Source organism: Aspergillus versicolor (genome assembly GCF_001890125.1).
Source record: "Aspergillus versicolor CBS 583.65 unplaced genomic scaffold ASPVEscaffold_14, whole genome shotgun sequence".
Lineage (NCBI taxonomy): Eukaryota > Fungi > Ascomycota > Eurotiomycetes > Eurotiales > Aspergillaceae > Aspergillus > Aspergillus versicolor.
Window position 1 is genome coordinate 906,519 of NW_024467537.1, and position 17,578 is coordinate 924,096.

General features: G+C 42.0%; 6 protein-coding genes across 6 annotated transcripts; 3 read left to right on the forward strand and 3 right to left on the reverse strand.

Moving 5' to 3' along the window:
- Positions 1 to 487: 487 nt before the first annotated feature.
- Positions 488 to 3,495, forward strand: ASPVEDRAFT_89333 (putative cytokinesis regulator (Byr4); the record flags this gene model as incomplete). The annotated part of the gene is made up of 2 exons (XM_040818579.1): positions 488 to 2,864; positions 2,921 to 3,495. The coding sequence occupies 2 exons, from the start codon at positions 488 to 490 to the stop codon at positions 3,493 to 3,495; spliced, it is 2,952 nt and encodes a 983-aa protein (XP_040673861.1).
- A 2,910-nt stretch (positions 3,496 to 6,405) lies between these two features.
- ASPVEDRAFT_66226 (integrase zinc binding domain-containing protein) lies at positions 6,406 to 8,342 on the forward strand (the record flags this gene model as incomplete). The annotated part of the gene is made up of 5 exons (XM_040815866.1): positions 6,406 to 6,848; positions 6,928 to 7,050; positions 7,130 to 7,184; positions 7,253 to 7,392; positions 7,485 to 8,342. The coding sequence occupies 5 exons, from the start codon at positions 6,406 to 6,408 to the stop codon at positions 7,933 to 7,935; spliced, it is 1,212 nt and encodes a 403-aa protein (XP_040673862.1). The 3' UTR covers positions 7,936 to 8,342.
- Positions 8,343 to 8,508: 166 nt separating this feature from the next.
- On the reverse strand, positions 8,509 to 9,296 carry ASPVEDRAFT_57298 (uncharacterized protein; the record flags this gene model as incomplete). Its single annotated transcript, XM_040815321.1, has 5 exons — positions 8,509 to 8,545; positions 8,599 to 8,849; positions 8,898 to 9,103; positions 9,163 to 9,229; positions 9,282 to 9,296. 5 exons carry the CDS (start codon positions 9,294 to 9,296, stop codon positions 8,509 to 8,511), a joined length of 576 nt encoding a protein of 191 aa, XP_040673863.1.
- A 733-nt stretch (positions 9,297 to 10,029) lies between these two features.
- ASPVEDRAFT_389199 (uncharacterized protein) lies at positions 10,030 to 11,836 on the reverse strand. The gene is made up of 2 exons (XM_040811798.1): positions 11,694 to 11,836; positions 10,030 to 11,634 (listed from the first exon to the last, which is right to left on the reverse strand). The coding sequence occupies exons 1-2, from the start codon at positions 11,714 to 11,716 to the stop codon at positions 10,047 to 10,049; spliced, it is 1,611 nt and encodes a 536-aa protein (XP_040673864.1). The 5' UTR covers positions 11,717 to 11,836; the 3' UTR covers positions 10,030 to 10,046.
- A 620-nt stretch (positions 11,837 to 12,456) lies between these two features.
- On the reverse strand, positions 12,457 to 13,566 carry ASPVEDRAFT_34280 (ribonuclease III; the record flags this gene model as incomplete). Its single annotated transcript, XM_040810842.1, has 2 exons — positions 12,457 to 13,449; positions 13,501 to 13,566. The coding sequence occupies 2 exons, from the start codon at positions 13,564 to 13,566 to the stop codon at positions 12,457 to 12,459; spliced, it is 1,059 nt and encodes a 352-aa protein (XP_040673865.1).
- Positions 13,538 to 14,261, forward strand: ASPVEDRAFT_155827 (mitochondrial 37S ribosomal mS33 domain-containing protein; the record flags this gene model as incomplete). The annotated part of the gene is made up of 3 exons (XM_040808481.1): positions 13,538 to 14,062; positions 14,120 to 14,169; positions 14,233 to 14,261. Exons 1-3 carry the CDS (start codon positions 13,746 to 13,748, stop codon positions 14,259 to 14,261), a joined length of 396 nt encoding a protein of 131 aa, XP_040673866.1. The 5' UTR covers positions 13,538 to 13,745.
- Between the last annotated feature and the right edge of the window lie 3,317 nt (positions 14,262 to 17,578).

A 17,578-nucleotide genomic window follows, 5' to 3' on the forward strand; every position in this document is an offset into this window, starting at 1 on the left:
GCATCCATAACGCTCGTTTCCGGAGGGAATTCCACCAGCCACCCCTGTCACGACACACGACACACGAGCTCTTGCACGATCGCGGACACCTTGATTCTCGTGTTCCTCGGGTCCAACTTCCCCACGTTATAAATTCACCTTCGCTCTTGCCATACCATCTCGCAGTTCCTCATGATAACTGGATAATTGGAGTCGACGTCAACTCCAGTGTCCTTTTATTCACGTCCTGACCATATCATCGAGAACACAAACCTCCAATCGAACTACCCAACAAGTCGAATCCCAACGCATCACGAATCGTCCCAATTTGCATCTCACAGGGATCTTAACACATCTAGTGGTAGCACGGCATGACGTTCTCACCTTATCCCAACCCCCTATCAACACCGGAACGTTCGATGCGAACGACCTAAAATTCACAAGCCTCAGCTATATATTTCTTTTATGGGTCCGTGCCTTATCGCACAACACCTACAATCGAGCTACTATGGCACAATTTACTCTTGAAGTGCCACAGAATAGTGACGGGACAATTGAATGTTGGGATGACGATGATGACCTACAATGCTACGAAGATATCCACCTTCGCGTTGCCTCAAGTGCTACGTCTGTGACTAACTCATCCATCCGTCGGTCTGGGCATCGCGACTCGATATCTTCACGGCGCTCTGCTCGTTCCGATCTCGACTCTACCGCGGGCGGAGATGAGGATTGGGAGATTCAGTTGCTGGATGATAACGAACTCGTAAACGAAGAGGCTATAGCGTCTGTCAAAAATTCTGGCATCCCATTGCCCGCGAACATTCCCCAAACTGCCCTTGTCGGCGGTACGATTAAACGGCTTGGGAAGAAAAAGACAAAGCGAGAGTTTATCGACGATTGGTCTGACGACCTAGAGCTACCAAGTCCCAGTATTGCTTTAGAGTTAAAGCGATTCCATGATACCACTCTCCCTGAGGTTCTTCTGCAAGTTGATTCTACTTCAGTAGATCATTCAAATGCCTTTTCTCCATCGTCTAGTGACGGTGTGGCACCGCAACCACCTGCCCACACAATATCGCGTGACTTCCTAAACAACAACAAGGAAAGCCATACTCAGGATATCCCCACGATCAAAGCAGTCAAGCAGTGCTCTGCACTAAGACCGAATATCATGGATGAAACGGAGCCGAGCAATGAAACAGCCGCGGTGGATGATTTCGAAAATGATTTTGAACTTCCAACTGATGACCTCCTTCAACTACGCCAACCCTCGGCAAGAAATCCTAGCCTAACTCCTGATGACGTTGATGTCGATTGGTCCGAAGGCAGTATTGGGGTGCGATATGGTGGCACCACGCGAGACCATCGGTCAAATCCAAGCTCCTCGACTTCGATTGTCAGCCCAAGTGCCTCAAGTTACTTGACGGGTGAAAGCGACGATGAAGGGCTCGAGGGGCTTGTGATTCCAGAAGGGCCTTTGGACCTAGGCTCACATTTAGCTCAGTCGAGGGAAGCAAGCACACCCAACGTATCTCATCGTACACCCGAGGATAAGGGTCAAAATCAATCTCGCTGCGACGACTTTTTCTCTGATCTTGAAATAAGCAGCAGCGAGGCGTTCGTAGCCAAGAAATCCTCCATAAATCCGAATATCAAATACAGAACAGAGGCACTTCAGAGCCCGGCTCGGCGTTCTGCAACCACCCTCACATTTACGAACGCGACAATATCTCCAAAGACTCGCATTCCTCGCCTTTCCGGACATGATCGACCGGTTTCCACGCATCTGGAAACAGTATCGGAGAGTGGCGCTCCCCTGTCCAAGTTCCGTACCTCTCCACGCCGACCAGGCCATGTCTCCCACTCCTCCGTATCCAGTCTCCCTATATCTGGCTCAACAACAATACCATCACTTTCCTTTACACCAACCCGGCGCATAGTGGGAACCCGTATCTCAAAAGAAGCTCTAGCGGATGAACGCGGGGCTGGGAAGCAGTTACTGAAATCGAAACGCTCGATGCCGTCAATACGGAATGCACCACAATCAGCGACAAGCGCCGCATTCCCAAGCCCCCCTCGTCAAGGTGGCTCAGGCTCAAGCTGGCTAAACACCAGGATCTTTGGTCCTGCTGACCGCAGTGGACCAGACGGGAAGCTGTTAGCTCGTAAATCTCAGGTGCCATTCTTGCCTGCCGGAGCATCCGAAAGACAATCCCATCATAGCAGCATTAAAAACCATCGATATTCCCGACGTACGAGCTCCGACGATACAACCGATTCCACTGACACACAAGCCGCCGCTATACGACTACCGCGGTCAAGCCGTCATAACAGTTCTGGGAGCAATTCCAATGACGCACCGTTAGAAACACTGAGCACAACTCCTAAACGAACTCTTACCCGACCGGCCCGTCGCCGAAACTATGGTGACGGAACTGAATTGGCTTCTTTCGATGACTTACCTACATCGACAAGCACGGAGAACAGATTTGTCAAGCAGCCCAGCGGACGTGGAGCTCCGCGATCCTTGAGAAACAAGTTGAGCATAAGCCAATCCGCACCCCCAAAGTCACAAGTTTCACAGCAGGCCCAGCCAAGAAATGCTCCATACCAGCAACAATCATCTCTTCCCCGGTTTGCGCGCGATACCAATGCGTCAAGGAACGCTAGGGAACAACGCATTGCTTCTATGTCTGCAATTTCGAAACTTCGGGAAAACAATCCACTTACTCCCCTTAATTCGAACTGGAAATCCCCAAATGTCCCGCGAACTCCGTCAGCAACGGCGTCCATAAGAAGCAAAAAGGGGGTACCTGGTTCAATCTCTGGATCCAGACCGCAATTAATCAAACCCATTGGTGCAGGTGTCCAAGAACGGAAATGTAAGCTGTTTTTCCGATCAATGATACGCATGAACGTTGTACTAATATTTTGCAAGCCGTAAATGGCATGCATTACAACCCCGTCTCTTACCGTTGGGAGGGCAACGAGAACCTGGTTCAAGATTTTGATTCTAGCGCACCTAAGTCACCGAAACCCTCACCTGCCCTGATCACCAATGTGGGGGCGATGCAAAACGTACAAGTGGTCGGCGGAATGGTTTTTGATCCGCAGCGCATGTGTTGGCTCAAAATGGCACCCTCACAACCCGGGAAAGAAGGAGTCTTTGCGGTTGAGGACGAGGACGACATATTCTCTAATATGACAGATTTAGAAGAACCTGGCGTCTCCGAGAAAAGGCCAACAAGGACCCGAGAAGATTTTGATCCTGCAGTTAGCGGGGATGACAGGAGTGGCGAGGATTCGTCAGATGAGTGGCCCATGACGGAGGAGTTTGATGTCGGTCCGGAATTCATTCGACGCCAACGCATGGAAGAAGAAAAGTGGAAACGCAAGGTGGGCAAATGGATGAACGATAACCATGTTGGTTTTGGAAGCAACTGGAGGTGGGCTATCCGGGATCTGGTGAGATCCAACAGCATGCTTGGGGCTCAAAAACTCAATAATGCATGACTGTTTGATTTGATTGCTTCCACCTCTGTGCCCAAGACTTGAGGTGAGACGAATGATACCATAATGATGATACCCATGAATTTACTGGAGCTTTTCCTATTGATTACTGCGTTCGGGCTCTGATGATGTGGCGAGAAATTTGGCCGTTGCATTGATTTTTCCTGCGCTGCAATGAATGTTATTGTTATAGGATCACATCCCTGTTTTCTTCGTGTTAGTGGATACTCTTATTACTTTACTCGAACTGATGAAAAATAGTATAGAAACTATGAAGTTCAGTTCTGACCTAACTTACTTCTGCCAGGTGAAATTGCAATGCGGCTAACGCCATCGCAGCGATCCCTGGATCCTTCGGAACGGTGGTGGTATTTTGGCTAATCAGTATACGGCGTAAAACACGTACCGAGGGTCTGATCTTCCTTGTCCTAATGCATCGGTTCCAAGGACCCGCAGCTCCAGGGCTACAGGTGGCAACATTAGTGGCAAACTGCTCATTGGCACCTGCAAGTAAGCCCAGGTAGGTAACCAGGTGTCTTGGGAAGTTGTCACATCAAACCCCCTCAACAATGGCGCACCACGGGGATTTCTTGAGTAATGTGCTCTTCTACGCTTAGATTTGAGGAGCTTAGGAATCAAGCACACTATCCAGACAGGCAATGCAGATGGTGCCTCCTTGTTATTTATAACTACTTGTTGACAACAAACAGTATGCAGAGTCTCGTGCCGATTGTCTTCATACATCCCAGTCCGCCAGCGTCGTCCCCTTTGACACGATCAGGCATTCGGAGTGACAAGAAATGAGAATTACCCCCCCACCTTCCCCCCCAACACTCCCCAAAAAAGACCTTGTAGCTGAGCTAGGCCGTGGGCAACTAAGTGCAGTCTACACTGGCTCAACTTGACTCTAGGGTTACGCCATTCATTGACAGATATTGAGGACTTACTATGCCGAATAGGGAAATTGCTGACATTGTCCACTGCGTGGACATGTAATTTAGTCACACCACGTTACTAACTAGAGATAGTTTTCTAGATAGTGGACGCCGAAAAGCCAGCACACCAATCCATAGGAATAAACCTATGATGACGTTGAAAGTGGTTATCATATACGCTTATTTGCCATCAACTTGGGTCCCTGTAGCGCGTGAAAGCAAAATAATTTTCTATGGTTGTCAAGTGAAACTGATTTAGTTAAGGCTACCGAAAGGCATGGGGGGGCAGTAGTCAACATACCTCCTGGGAATGATAAATTCAGAAAGATGCCAGCTGTCCCTGGCCTCGTTATTTAACGCGATATATCACAAAGGAGCAATCTGTGCCCACAGGCCTGCATGGGTTGTTGCAAGTTAGTTTCGAGTACCATCACGATGGCAACTTAGGCAAAGGTGGCACAGAAAGAAGCAAAATAACCGAGCGTATCGATGATTGAAGAACTATTGCAGCAGGACTCGAGAAGATACACCCGAGGAAGAGAAGAAATCGATGAGAAATTGAGGATCCCTAGGCCAGGACATACGCGGAATATACGGCGGAATTGACAATGTTTCCCCCCACCTTGCAGTGCTGCGAGGATGGACCATCGATAACTCGTTGGTGCGGGAACTCCCAGTCACATTACGGATTTTCCCTCAGCGGCTACAAGGATCCGCCATTCCTGAAGTAGCACAGAAAACCCCGGGGTAAGGAGTCGGTCGATGAGCAGACGCCAGTTCCAGACTGTATTGGACTATGCTAGTTGCTTCCACAGAGGGGGCAAAAATTAACTGCCCCAACGCACAGCGTTATGGTCGTTTCCAGCCCCATACGACTTCATACAACTTCATACAGGTCCAGTCATGTCGGATATGTACTAGCATACTCAAACACTGTATCCTCTAAAGGATTAACTAGGCGTTGAGCTGTGGAGCACGAGGTTGATTCTTGGCTAGGGCACTGGCCCATCACTGTAGAAGGCGTCCGCCAGCTTGCTCGAACGAACAACTAGGTACCCAGGTAGCCAATGAATGAAATGACCTGCTTCCTTCTTCCCTAAGTAATCATTTGCTACTCGGTGTTTCTGCATACCCTTCCAGGCTCTGCTGCTCGAGATTCTTGATCCTGGTCAATTTTATCAAAACTTGGTCGCTTCTGTTTCTATTTAGCTCACCTGCTGCTGAGGCTTCTCTAGTTGCCGTATTGACTGACACCCTTTGCAGAGCACACTGTGGATTTTGGTTTTTGATTTTATTTTATTTTTCTGCATCTCGTCTCGATTGTTTGCTACCAATCTCTCTCACCTATTCTACGTCTCCTGCCTGTCATTTGGGCCTACCCCTCCTTTCCAGTCCCTTGTTATTTGTATCACATGTGAGCAGAGACAAGAACTAGGCCTATCAATCGAGGAAATTCCATTTCCTTCTGTCCTCTGCATTGGCGCCTACCCAAAAACTAATTGATTGCTACCGTGCATTAGTACTGCCCATTGGATATGCATAACAGCAACACCGAGAAGAGAAGGGGAAACGGGAAACGGGAAAAATAAAAAATAAAGCAATGATAATGACAACCAGGTTCTTGAATATTTAGAGCATGTTCCGTTTAAATTTAATCCTACATCCGCCCATTCGGGTCTTGATACCGTCAACGAAGACTCAGATCTTCATATCTTTCTTGTTCGAGGAAATCGGACTTGCCTCTCCCTCATCATACACTCTCCAGTAGGGCTACCTTGGTCTTCTCCCCCAAGCTAGACTCGACGCTACTTTGTCTTATAAAGGCCCTAGGAGAAGCCAAACATACATACAGGCCTGTGAAAGCATTGTCCGCCAGGAGGGGTGATTAGCACAGCCTCCTCTCAGACAAAATTGAACCAAGAGTATTTTCAAATTCGGATATTGAACTTGGCGTACAACGGCTATCGACAACGCAGCAATGAGTGGCTTCCACAGGCGCAGTAATGACAGCCATGAAGGGTACTTCATCAACCCTCCTATATCTTTACCCATCCCGAACAGCCACGGAGAGAGCCACGATTTCGAAGCAGGCTCCTATCATTTCCCTCAACATAACTTCAGTTCATATGCGTCTCATTTTAGCTTGCCTTACAGTCATACAAGCATAACCTCTCACCATTCACCGGGAGCGTCAATGCCATCAATTCCTGACCAAACACCCCTACACCACCCCACGACGCAGTGTATGTCACAGCCACGTTATCTCCAAGGGCCTGCATACCTCCATCTGCATGAAGCATTAGCCGAAACGGAGCTCGAAAGCCAGGACTCCAGGAATGAGGACACAATGCTTTCAGAGCCAATAACTCCCCACCTAGAAGGCTTTCCAAATGTCACAGAATTCGATAAACTTGTCAAAAGGTAAGTCAGGTGCCTAGGCAATGTTGCTATTCCATCCTCGGGGTAGGTAGGAATTGGGCTCACATTGAGATTTCGACAGTTATGTGGACGATTTATCGGTGAAAAAGCAAGACAAGGCTCTAATACACGCTAAAAGGGCGCGGAACATAAGAACTGTCTTGATAGACCCTAAGGATACGGCTATCGAATCAGCCCAATTTCGGTATGGCACCGCTTCCTTCCGCCCTGATTATTTTCTCTCTCGTTAGCATGGGAATTTCAAAACTAAACAGCGGTATTAGGTTCTGGGTGAAGAAAATGTTTAAACTCCAGGTGATTGGAGGTAATACCTCAGATGTCCGTAAGCCACACCAGTCTGGGGTGACACGAGAGGCCATACTAATGGTATTTATTGTCTCATCTAGTGCAGGCGGATGATTTGCCATGAAGGCAAGCCTGTTGCCGTTAGAGAAAAGCTGTTCAAGATACTCACAAAGGCACACCAACAATGTCAACATGGAGGTCGGGATAAAACTTCTGCCCAAGTCCGGCAAATATACTCATGGTACGTGACTGATTACAGCTGGAGTTAACCCGGCATCTCGCGACAGAAAACAGGTGGAACTTGAACACCCGGCTGACTTAACCTCCCCAAAGGGTTCCCAAAGAGCTAATATCCCGTTTTGTGAAAATATGCCCGACTTGCCAAATCCGCAGGGGGGGCACGCGTGTGACACCACCTAACTCGAGAAGAGGCTCGCCTCCTCTCAAAATATCCTCTCGCTCTCCAAAGCTTCCCTCACCACCAGTCTCCAGACGCCAGTCAGCCATTGCTGGGCCGGCTTCTCTGGAGAGAACCCAGATGGAGTGTTTTCACCAGCAAAGCAACTGGTTAGACCCTGGTCGCAAGTCACATCGGCATGCAAGCTTGAGTATTGGGCCCGTGCGATCAGTTAGCGGGGGAGTACTTGGTCAGCTTCCAGGCCCGGTCTCCGCAAATTTGAATCCCTTCCATAATGACATCCCAATGCCGTCGATTCAAATCAATTATAACACCAGATATTCCAGTACACAAGGATCATCCACCCACCGAGATTTCTCTTGCTGACCTTTGTTTCGTGAAAACCCAATGTGTTCTTGCAGCAATGAAAGGGAATCTGTGAGCACATACACGGTTCCCCATTTTTACCCACACTGAAGAAGGAATCCGGGTTTTGATTTAGTCAATATCATGCTGTGCCTTCGCGGCTTAAGAACAAACACTTATCAGTGCCGATATCCCGACGCTCAAACATTGCCATCCTAACACCCCATCACTATAAAACAATCTTTTCTTTCTTAAAAGTCACCTTTATTGTCCTAGCGTTGGGGCCTCACTTTAAGTGAAAGCTTCAAGGTGGTCAAAGAATTCGCATTAATTTTAGTTCCATCATATAGTACATATAACCAGGAATAATACCTCTCACTGTTGTAACCCCACCGACACGTACCATAGGGGTGGCATACAATGACTGGCGATAATATTTTTTTTTTCAGAGAAGTATTATCTTTCGGCTCTGCCTTTTCGGGTCAGGCCTTCTCACGCAAGATGCCGTAGCCATCACTGGAAATTTCTTCTGCGTAAAGCAGGATGCTTATACGAATGTACGTATATATCCATATGCGGACCCGCCTCCCTTTTTTAGACAGGAAGGGAAAATTTCTTGCCTTTCATTATCCTGATATGCAGGTCAATCATTTGGTGTATCGTATAGAAGGGGTTAAAACCTACTTCGTGTAGTAAATGTAGAAAAAGTCGGAATATAGCAGGGTCTGAATGACGCCCGCTACGACAGAAACGGGGTCGAGATGACCTTCTGAAAAATACCGGTATATCCAATTTGGGATATAAAGGGCCCTATATAGCCCTAATGCGAATAAATAATGGGTGGTTATAGTATCCGCCTCTCCAGTACGCTGAAGCATAAAAAGCTGAGGGAGAATTGCCACAGACTCTAGCCAAATCGAGAACGTCCAGAGAATCTGCGAAGAGTCAACACCAGCCGGGTATTAAAAATCAAGTTGACTCACCTCGGAGATACTATAGTCATGTGTAAAGCAAAGAGCGAAGATTGCGCTCGAAGCAAGCAAGTATTGCACCTTGAACGTGTCCAGGTTCGGATCATGCGTAGGTCGATAATCATTGAGCATAAGGTAAATAATGTAACCCGATGAGCCGATAAATAATATTTTAAAGGTCGTGTTGTATAGCGAGTCGGCAAATGCCCAAAACAAATCTAGTGTCTTGTATTAGCAGTCGCAACAAGGATCATGGATTTGATGTACTGAAACCTACCAAGATAACGAGTCACGAACACCATCAAGTACAGGGCTTGTGACTTAAAAGACAACCCCGAGCAGCTCTGGAATCTATGATTAGATTATGCGTAGTATATTTCAAATGGGCGCACGCACGCTCGAGGACTTCATCTTCTGTAGCAGAACGAAGATTGAAGCAAGATGGGAGAAATCGGCTATTACATCGTCAGGACCGCTAGTACCAGCAATTTGACCGCACTCACCCAGTAACCTGAAAATATTCATCGTGCTTTATCGTGATGTTTGCTTTGAGGGCGACGACAGGTGCGCAAGAGCAGGTGATTGAGGTTGTTGTCAATGAGGTAATGAGTACAGAAACTAATCCGAGAGTGATTGCGTTACTCGGCAATTAGGGCGTCCATTAAATTTCGTGAAAAGTTAATTTCATTTAGGTCTGCGAAGGAGAGATGAATGTTGACACGAAGCCTCTCGGAGTTCAAGATGCGCGACCGCGCCAGGCGGATTAGGTGCGCCCCACATTTACGCCGCATTTCCCAAGCTTCAAAATTGGGGGTTTATGTCCGAGGGTAATTATACTATGTAGAGTGTAACTACAGAGTATGTAGTCAAGTATATGCACGACTAGTACAACTGATGCTATATTTAATTTCTGATCGCTTGTACCGTATTATATTCCTCTGTAGCAATGATAACAGCTGTTTAACCAAAAGGTTTCTGGTAAAGCCCTATCCCATAAGCTCATCTGGAGTTCAAAAAACAAAAGCTCGGGAATACTCAATTGGACCGCATTACGAACAAAACCGATCCGAGCTAATTGCTACTCGAACCACGCTCAATACACATTGTCATCCACCGGTAGGTGGTTGAAAATATTAGTGTTGTCAACAATAAAATGAAGTATCAAAACAATACCCTGCCAAGTGTACCTTCAGTGTCAGTGATACATTGTAAATGTCCTTCAGCAAGTTCACTTTTCAAGGCACAAATAGAACTCTCCCGGTCCAGCTTATCCCAATCCCTTAGCCCAGCACGTTTCAGCTTTTGGCTCTCGGCAATCTGTTCGAAAAGTCGATCCCTATCTGCTTCAAGCTGAGAGAGGCGCTTTTCCGTCATATTGTCAAGCTCTAATTGGTGGAGCCTACCTCCAGGAATGATGCTATTAAGACCTACAAGAAACCTGGAGTATCTTGGGGGGTGAGAGGACGGGGTGCTGGAAACGCTGTTATGGTGGCAGGAACGGGCGCGTTGTGATTCGACACCAAGAGTTGGTAATTGACTACTTCGAGGCGCAGTGGGCGTTCCATGTGGCCCAGCAGGTGCAGGCCCACGGCGTATCGGCGTAGTTATCCAACCACTGTCTTTCAGAGTTGAGTTTCCACGTGGTCTCGTCGGGGCAGACAAAAGGGAAATGTTTGAGGCGCTAGGATGCGATGCGAAGGTCTTGGGACCATGTGGCGGTCCTGGCGGAGGTGATTTGTAGTTACGCTTATTTGCGAATGCCTTTGGCTGACTTGGAGCATTACTCGGATATGATGCTGCGTGGTTTGACCTACCCTGTATTCCAAGTAGTGTAGGTGGCCCCGTATCGTCGGTATTGGGCAGTGACTTCCCAAGCACTTGCTCTCCAGAAGGTGAATTGATCCTGCCTTCCGGAGTGGTGAATTTACTTTTTATTAGGGGCGTAGGATCATTCTGGGCTGGTGAGACTCCCCAGTCTCTCGAGCGACGACGGCCCAGAAGATGGCTGACAGGCGGTGACCGACTTCTATTGCCTCTTGAAGGGGTATCGTTCTTATTGTCGCTGGGGGACGACCGCCTTGAGTTGGACATAGACCCAGGGGCAGAAGGCCGCTTGGTGTGTGTATCATTTGGGGATTGCGACCGTCGCCTTTGCCCTAGATATCGATCGGTAGTAGCGTCTCTACGGCCCCTATAAAAAGGGCTCCGAGCTCGAGTTGTTGTTGGTGGGCGCTGATCGTTTTCGAATGATAGTCCACGTCTTAGAGGTGACCCAGATCTCGTGTGGCGTCCAGCAGCAGAAGGCGGGTGGCGCTCCTTTCTATAGTGCCCATAATCGCGACCTGCGGCAGATGAATCTCTTGGCGGCCTACAGGTTGAGGTGCTCTGGTTCCATCCAGCATCACGAGTCCGATCTTCCCCGAAGGGAGACCTTGGTCGTCTTGAAGATGATGCAGGAGATCTGACCCTCACATCCCGACGAGGGGAGAATCGCCGGGGGACGTACGTCTTTGGATACGAACTGACACCAGTATCCCTATTATACAGCTGCGGACTTCGCGAACGACGCCTATATGGAGGCGGCGAACGGGTCCTCGGGCGAGTATAGGGCCGACCAGTAGATGGCGCCCATGTGTCGGCAACAAGGCGACTAGGGGGTGAGCGTATCCTGGGGGGAGACCGGCTGCGACGAGTATATCCTCGAGAGCTTCCAGGGCGATAACTCTCTCCGCCACGGTGATCATCAAATCTGTAGTGAACATCATATTTAGCATATTGGATAGAAGAACCGCAATTAGACAAACAGACCTTCTTGTACGCTCCCAATCCATCTGTGGCGTTCGTGTCAATTTTGAAGGAAAGAGAAGCAGCTTCGGTACCAAGGATAGGATGTTCAAGTTGGCCGTCAAGCGCTCAATACCTGCCTGATATGGCAAAGTGCCACACGGATTTCCGAGGACTGACCCACTTACAGAGGTACTAGTACAGCATGACTTCCTTTGTATGTGTAAAGCAGTATGCCTTCCGAAGTCTGGGGCGTTGCTCAGGAAAGCTGCATAGAAAAATTTTAAACTACGAGGTCTTGGTTGGGCTGGTAGTTAACAGGTGTGGTGGCAAAAATGCTGAATCACCTGAACCAGAAAGAACTGCGGCGGACTTCTCCCAACTTGTACTCTGTGGTTCAGAGTACATGGGAGAAAAGCTTAAATGGATGTGGATAGTTGTACTGTCGACCGTCATCCTGGACTAGCCCTGTCCGGCAAAAGAAAGACGCATCAAGGCTGCTCAGAAAATGTTTGGTCTGTTCAGTTATTCTCTCTTCCAACCCTTGGCACCTTTCCTAATATATTGAGTGCGATGCGACGCGCCTAAATCAAGGTACCGGATTAATTCGTTGCCTTATACTAGTATAACTGATGTTATGTTTCTCTCCATATATTAACAAAGAATAAACCGTAGTACGGCTCTTCTCCCACGATCCAGCTCTCAGACTTACAACAGAATATGACCGGAGCGTATTTATCTAAGCTCGTACAACGACGAGGGTTGACTGTCCGTCAAAAGGTAAATCCTACGGCCTGCCTGTTCCATGCATGAGCTTGGATGCGACAATATCCTTGATTAAACCGCCATTTTCTAGGGCCTGTCGAGCTGCCTTGTCCCCAGCAATTGTTTTGTTTGACCCCTGGCCAGATCCAAGGTGTTTATTGCTCCATCCCCAACCCGTGAGGTAAACACCGATATAGAAGGTTTGCATACCCCCCTCATGTTGTATGGGCTTCCTTTCATCAACATATTTCAGTTTAACACCCTTTCCCATTATTTTTTTGGCAAGCTCTTCCTTGGCCTGCGAGGGTGGATGCGATTCCTCAATGGTTGCAAGTTTGGGGGACCATAATTGTGAGAGCCACTGTTCGGCAATATCATAGCCATTGGCATGTGATAGTACAACAGCAGCCACGTAGGCCTCAAAGATATCCCCTTTCGTTTTGGTCCACCGCTTCGGCTGGCTTGAATAATCATGTGGAACTGAAGCTCTTTTGTCGATCCCATACTCGGTGGTATATTCGGCCAGGGTCTCATTCTTGACCAGAAGCTCCCTAATCTGTGAAATTCGGCCAGATGGTATCTGCTGGAATTTGTTCCAGATGAGTTTTGTAGCTATGAGCTCTATATATGCGTCACCAAGGACTTCAAGCCTATCATAACTTATTTTTGGATCTTTGCTCATTCCCGGGTGTGTAAAAACCGCTCTTTCGAGTTTCTTGTCAATAATTTGGGGCAATGGGGGCAGGCTAGAACTTGATGATAAACTTGTCATCATATCACTATTATGACAGATATTTGTAGTCGGTTTGCTGGAAGTAGATGCATGCCGTAGGGCTTGACTAAAGTCCTTGGCTGCTTTTAAAATTTCCGGGCTGGACTTAGCAACACTATCTTCAGAAGTTGCGGTGATTTTGTCGACTATATTCGAGATACTTCGTACATCGTTGGCAACATCCGTGTCCGATAGAAATCCCCGCAGAGGGCCCGTATTGGGGTCATGATCAAGATGGTTTTTCTAGTCCAAAGTCAGCACTGGTGAAGTGTTCCATTTTTGGGGGGTATTTACCTTCGCCCTTGTCAGTACTGAATCACCATGATGCGATGAAAAGACTGACTTGCGCTTCTTATCCATAATGATTGGCAAAACCGGGTGCAACTGCTGGGTTGGAATTCCTAAAGCCTTCCCTTGGGTTGCCAACCATATCAGAGTGACATGGTCACGTGAGATTCAGATAACAACTCTTGCCTATCTCTTCCTGTCATCTAATAATTCGTAACTTCGCACAACCACGAATCATCTTTACCCCCAAGATGGCGGGACAGTACAGCCGGTTGTTGGACTTGGCAAAGGTACATTATGGCCATATTCTTGTCTTTTTGTATCATAACGGTTTTGAATATGACGGGTTAATGAAACAGGTTCAATGCCGGGTGTTCTCCATGAACTTCAACCCCGATGGGCTACGGCTTGGCAATAAAGTTTTGCGACAGAGACTACGAGGCCCAACATTAGCATCGTGGTATCCGAGGAAAGTCGTCTCTTTCCGAGATCTACGAACAACATGCAGCTCGCTGGGTCTGACAGCTTTTGACGAGGTCGAAGATGACAGGGAAGAGGCTATCCAGATGTGAGTCTATTCTGGTCCTGTGACAATACACCCAGTATTACTTACATTTTGAATCAGTGCGAAGTTGAGAGGGAAGGGGAGACCGAAAAAGAAACGAACGGCTGCAGGTAGGGCCGTGGATTTGTATCTTACGAGTTTTTCTCTTCTAGTGGTACTAACTATCGTTTTAGAGTCCCGGAGTGCCAAGAAAAAGAAATAAGCTTGGTTTGTCCTATTGCCTTTTTTTCTGGTATAATAGGCCGTGCCAGTGTTATTAATATATTGTGTTGGGATATTTGTGGTGTTTATGTTTTTAGATGGTTTTTTTACTTTCTATAGGAAAACTGTTAAATTAATATTATCTATAAAAAGCTAGATGAGATCAAGTATAAAGTCCTTTATTTTATATGATTTTACATACATCTCTATATATTTTTAGTATGATATTTAATTATCTATCATGCCCACCAAAACCATGATATACAATCTGCTATCTATAGGGTTCTTCGGCATTTAGAGGTGTTATAAGTAATATAAAAGAGTAGAATATACCTAATAATAAGAAATAGAGTACTATGGGAGCCTGATTTTAAAAAATAAAAATTATTAATAGATTAATGTTAAAATTCTAGGTGTTATTGATGATTTATACATTCATGGTAAAGTTAATAGATTCTCTTGGGATAATAGAGTAAAATAAATAAAAGAACTATTAGTTCAGGATAATTAACTAGCTAGGGACAAGTCTGAATATAAATAATATAAAACATTAACTATGATAAAATAAAGTAGATAATAATATTTAGATATAGTTAAGGGTATTAATATTTTTATTAATATAAATAATAGAATAAATAAAGAGTAGTAATATATATTTATGATAACATCCCGAGATCAGTAAGTATCAAAGCCATTAAAATGCTGATATATAGCCTGAAGACTGACTTCCAGTATAGTTATTTTTCTAAGTCTACCAGCTATCTAAGCATCTATATATAACCTACTAAAATATCAGTAATTATCCTAACCAATAGTAGAGCTACTTGATATCAACATCTCTGATATATATCAGAGCCATTAATATCTCCGAGCATCACGGCAGAGAATCACATGTTTAATTATGGTAAAATATAAAATATCAAATAAAAACTATAATAAAACTGTAAAATTATCAATATAAAGCTAGATATTATAATTAGCATTATACTTTATTTATTAATTAAATTATTCAACAAATTTAATATAGTTTTAAATAATATAATAAATTTATTTATTATCTTATTAAATAAGTAATTAATTTTCTAGTAGAAGATATTAGTAAATAATTATTTATCAATAAAAGTAGAAGAGTTAGAGGATATTTATTTATGAAATTTTAATTTAATAAAGATTAGCTTAAGTTACATAATTAAGATAATAAAATATACATACTAGATATAGAATGATCCTTCCAGTTAATATATAAATTATTTTATATATTTAATAGAACTAATTACCAGTTCTCCTAGCTAAGAACTAGTAGTATAATATATATCTATATAATATCTATAAATAGTAATATATAATAATAATTATTTTTCTTTTAAATAATTATAATTTTATAATTAGTTATTTTAGATAGACTCTATAATTAAAATGTAGAGTAAAAAAAAGAATTTAATAACATTAAACTTAATCTTATAAATCTAAAATCAAATTTATAATAAACATTTAAATTTAATATAATATTATTTTATTAGTATAGATAATTTTAGTAATATAAATAAATATTATATATAGTCTAATAATATTATAATATTAAAATACTATTTATTTTTTATTTATTTTCTCTCTTTTTTCTAGATATCTTACTTTCTATTAATATAATATTTTTTTATATTTATTTAATTTATTAGATAATTTCTTTTATTGTTTTATAATTATCTTAATTTTATAAATCTTACTAATATTTTTCTAGATTAAGTTAAGTATTCTAGTATTATATTATAGATTTATATAGTAATATATTAGTTTAATAGTAAGAACTTTATATTACTATTTTTAAACTATATTTTAAATAATTATATTAATATTTAAAATTTGAATTCTTTTAAATTTTATAATTTAAATAAGCTTTTTACTATTTATTTTACCTAAAAATTTATAAAGATATTATTATTAGAAATTTTACTTATATATAATATACTTATACTTTATTTTTTAATTATTTAGTTCTCTATATAGGTCTATCTAATTAATTTAAGCTTTAAATATATTATTCTATATATCTTTCTATATTAATTATTATTTTTAGTAGTTATTTTTCTTTGTAAATTATATTAATATAATTATTAAAGTAGATAAAGAAGTTTTATAGATTAATTATCTATTCAAAGAACTAGGATTTAAGGGTATAAGTCATATAAAAATATATTTTAATAACTAGCTAGCTTTAAAGCTAGGTAATAATACCTAATTTTATATCTAAATTAAATATATTAATATTACTTAATACTAGATATAGAAGTTAATTTAGAAAGATCTAATATATCTTCTTTATATCTAGATAGATTATTAAATTATAGATAGACTTATTAAGGTATTATCTAAGATTAAGTTTAATAAATTTATTAAAGCTATTAGAATCTATAATCTTAATAACTAAAATATTAAGCTAGGTCTATATAATCTTTATATTTTATATTTAAAAAGCTTTATAAATAGTTAACAATATCTTCTTTAGAGAATATATTAATATTAATAATTCTAGTAAAAAAAAGAGTTCTTTATCTCTAATATTAATATCTAGATAGTAAAGTTAATATTTACTATTTATATAGTAAATAAAGTATTTACTATATAGTTATACAGGAAAACCTTGCTTATTACTAGCATTAGAATAAAAAGAGATAAATAGGCCTTATATAGCTGTATTTTAATAAAAATCATGCACTGTTTTTATGTTGATTATGTAGAGATCTTTCCATAGATAATAGATATACTAATTAGTATATAAATTTATATAATATTTTAAGAGATTTAAATAGTATTTAACTAAATTATTAAATAATAAAATATAAAAAGCTATTCTATACTCTAAAATATATAATAAAATTTATAAAAAGATAGTATAATATATATAAAAATTAAAGAATTATAATATATATATAATATATTTTTTAATAGTTAAATAATTAATTCTAGAATACTAGAGTATATTAGAATTAAATTATAATAAAAAAAGCTTTAGAGGAACCTTAATCTATAATATATATATATTAATAAATAGTATATAAGATCTCTCTAAAAAGAGATAGAATAATAAAAATAATTATAAAGAATTATAAATACTATTATAATATCTAGGAAAAGATAAAAAATATAAAAATATATAAAAATAGTCAAGACTATTATAATTATAGAAAGATTAGTTATATAAAATTATAATATTAATTAATAGTAGAGTATATTTATAAAAAAAATAATATAAAATTTAATAAAATTATAAATAATTTAAAAAATTTAAGAATCTAGTATTTTATATAATAAAAATACTAG

Coding starts and splice junctions, on each gene's coding strand:
- ASPVEDRAFT_389199 (XM_040811798.1), bottom strand. CDS start 11,716: ATGGATTGGGAGCGTACAAGAAG. Junction 11,635..11,693: donor GATTGGGAGCGTACAAGAAG/GTCTGTTTGTCT, acceptor TGTTCACTACAG/ATTTGATGATCACCGTGGCG.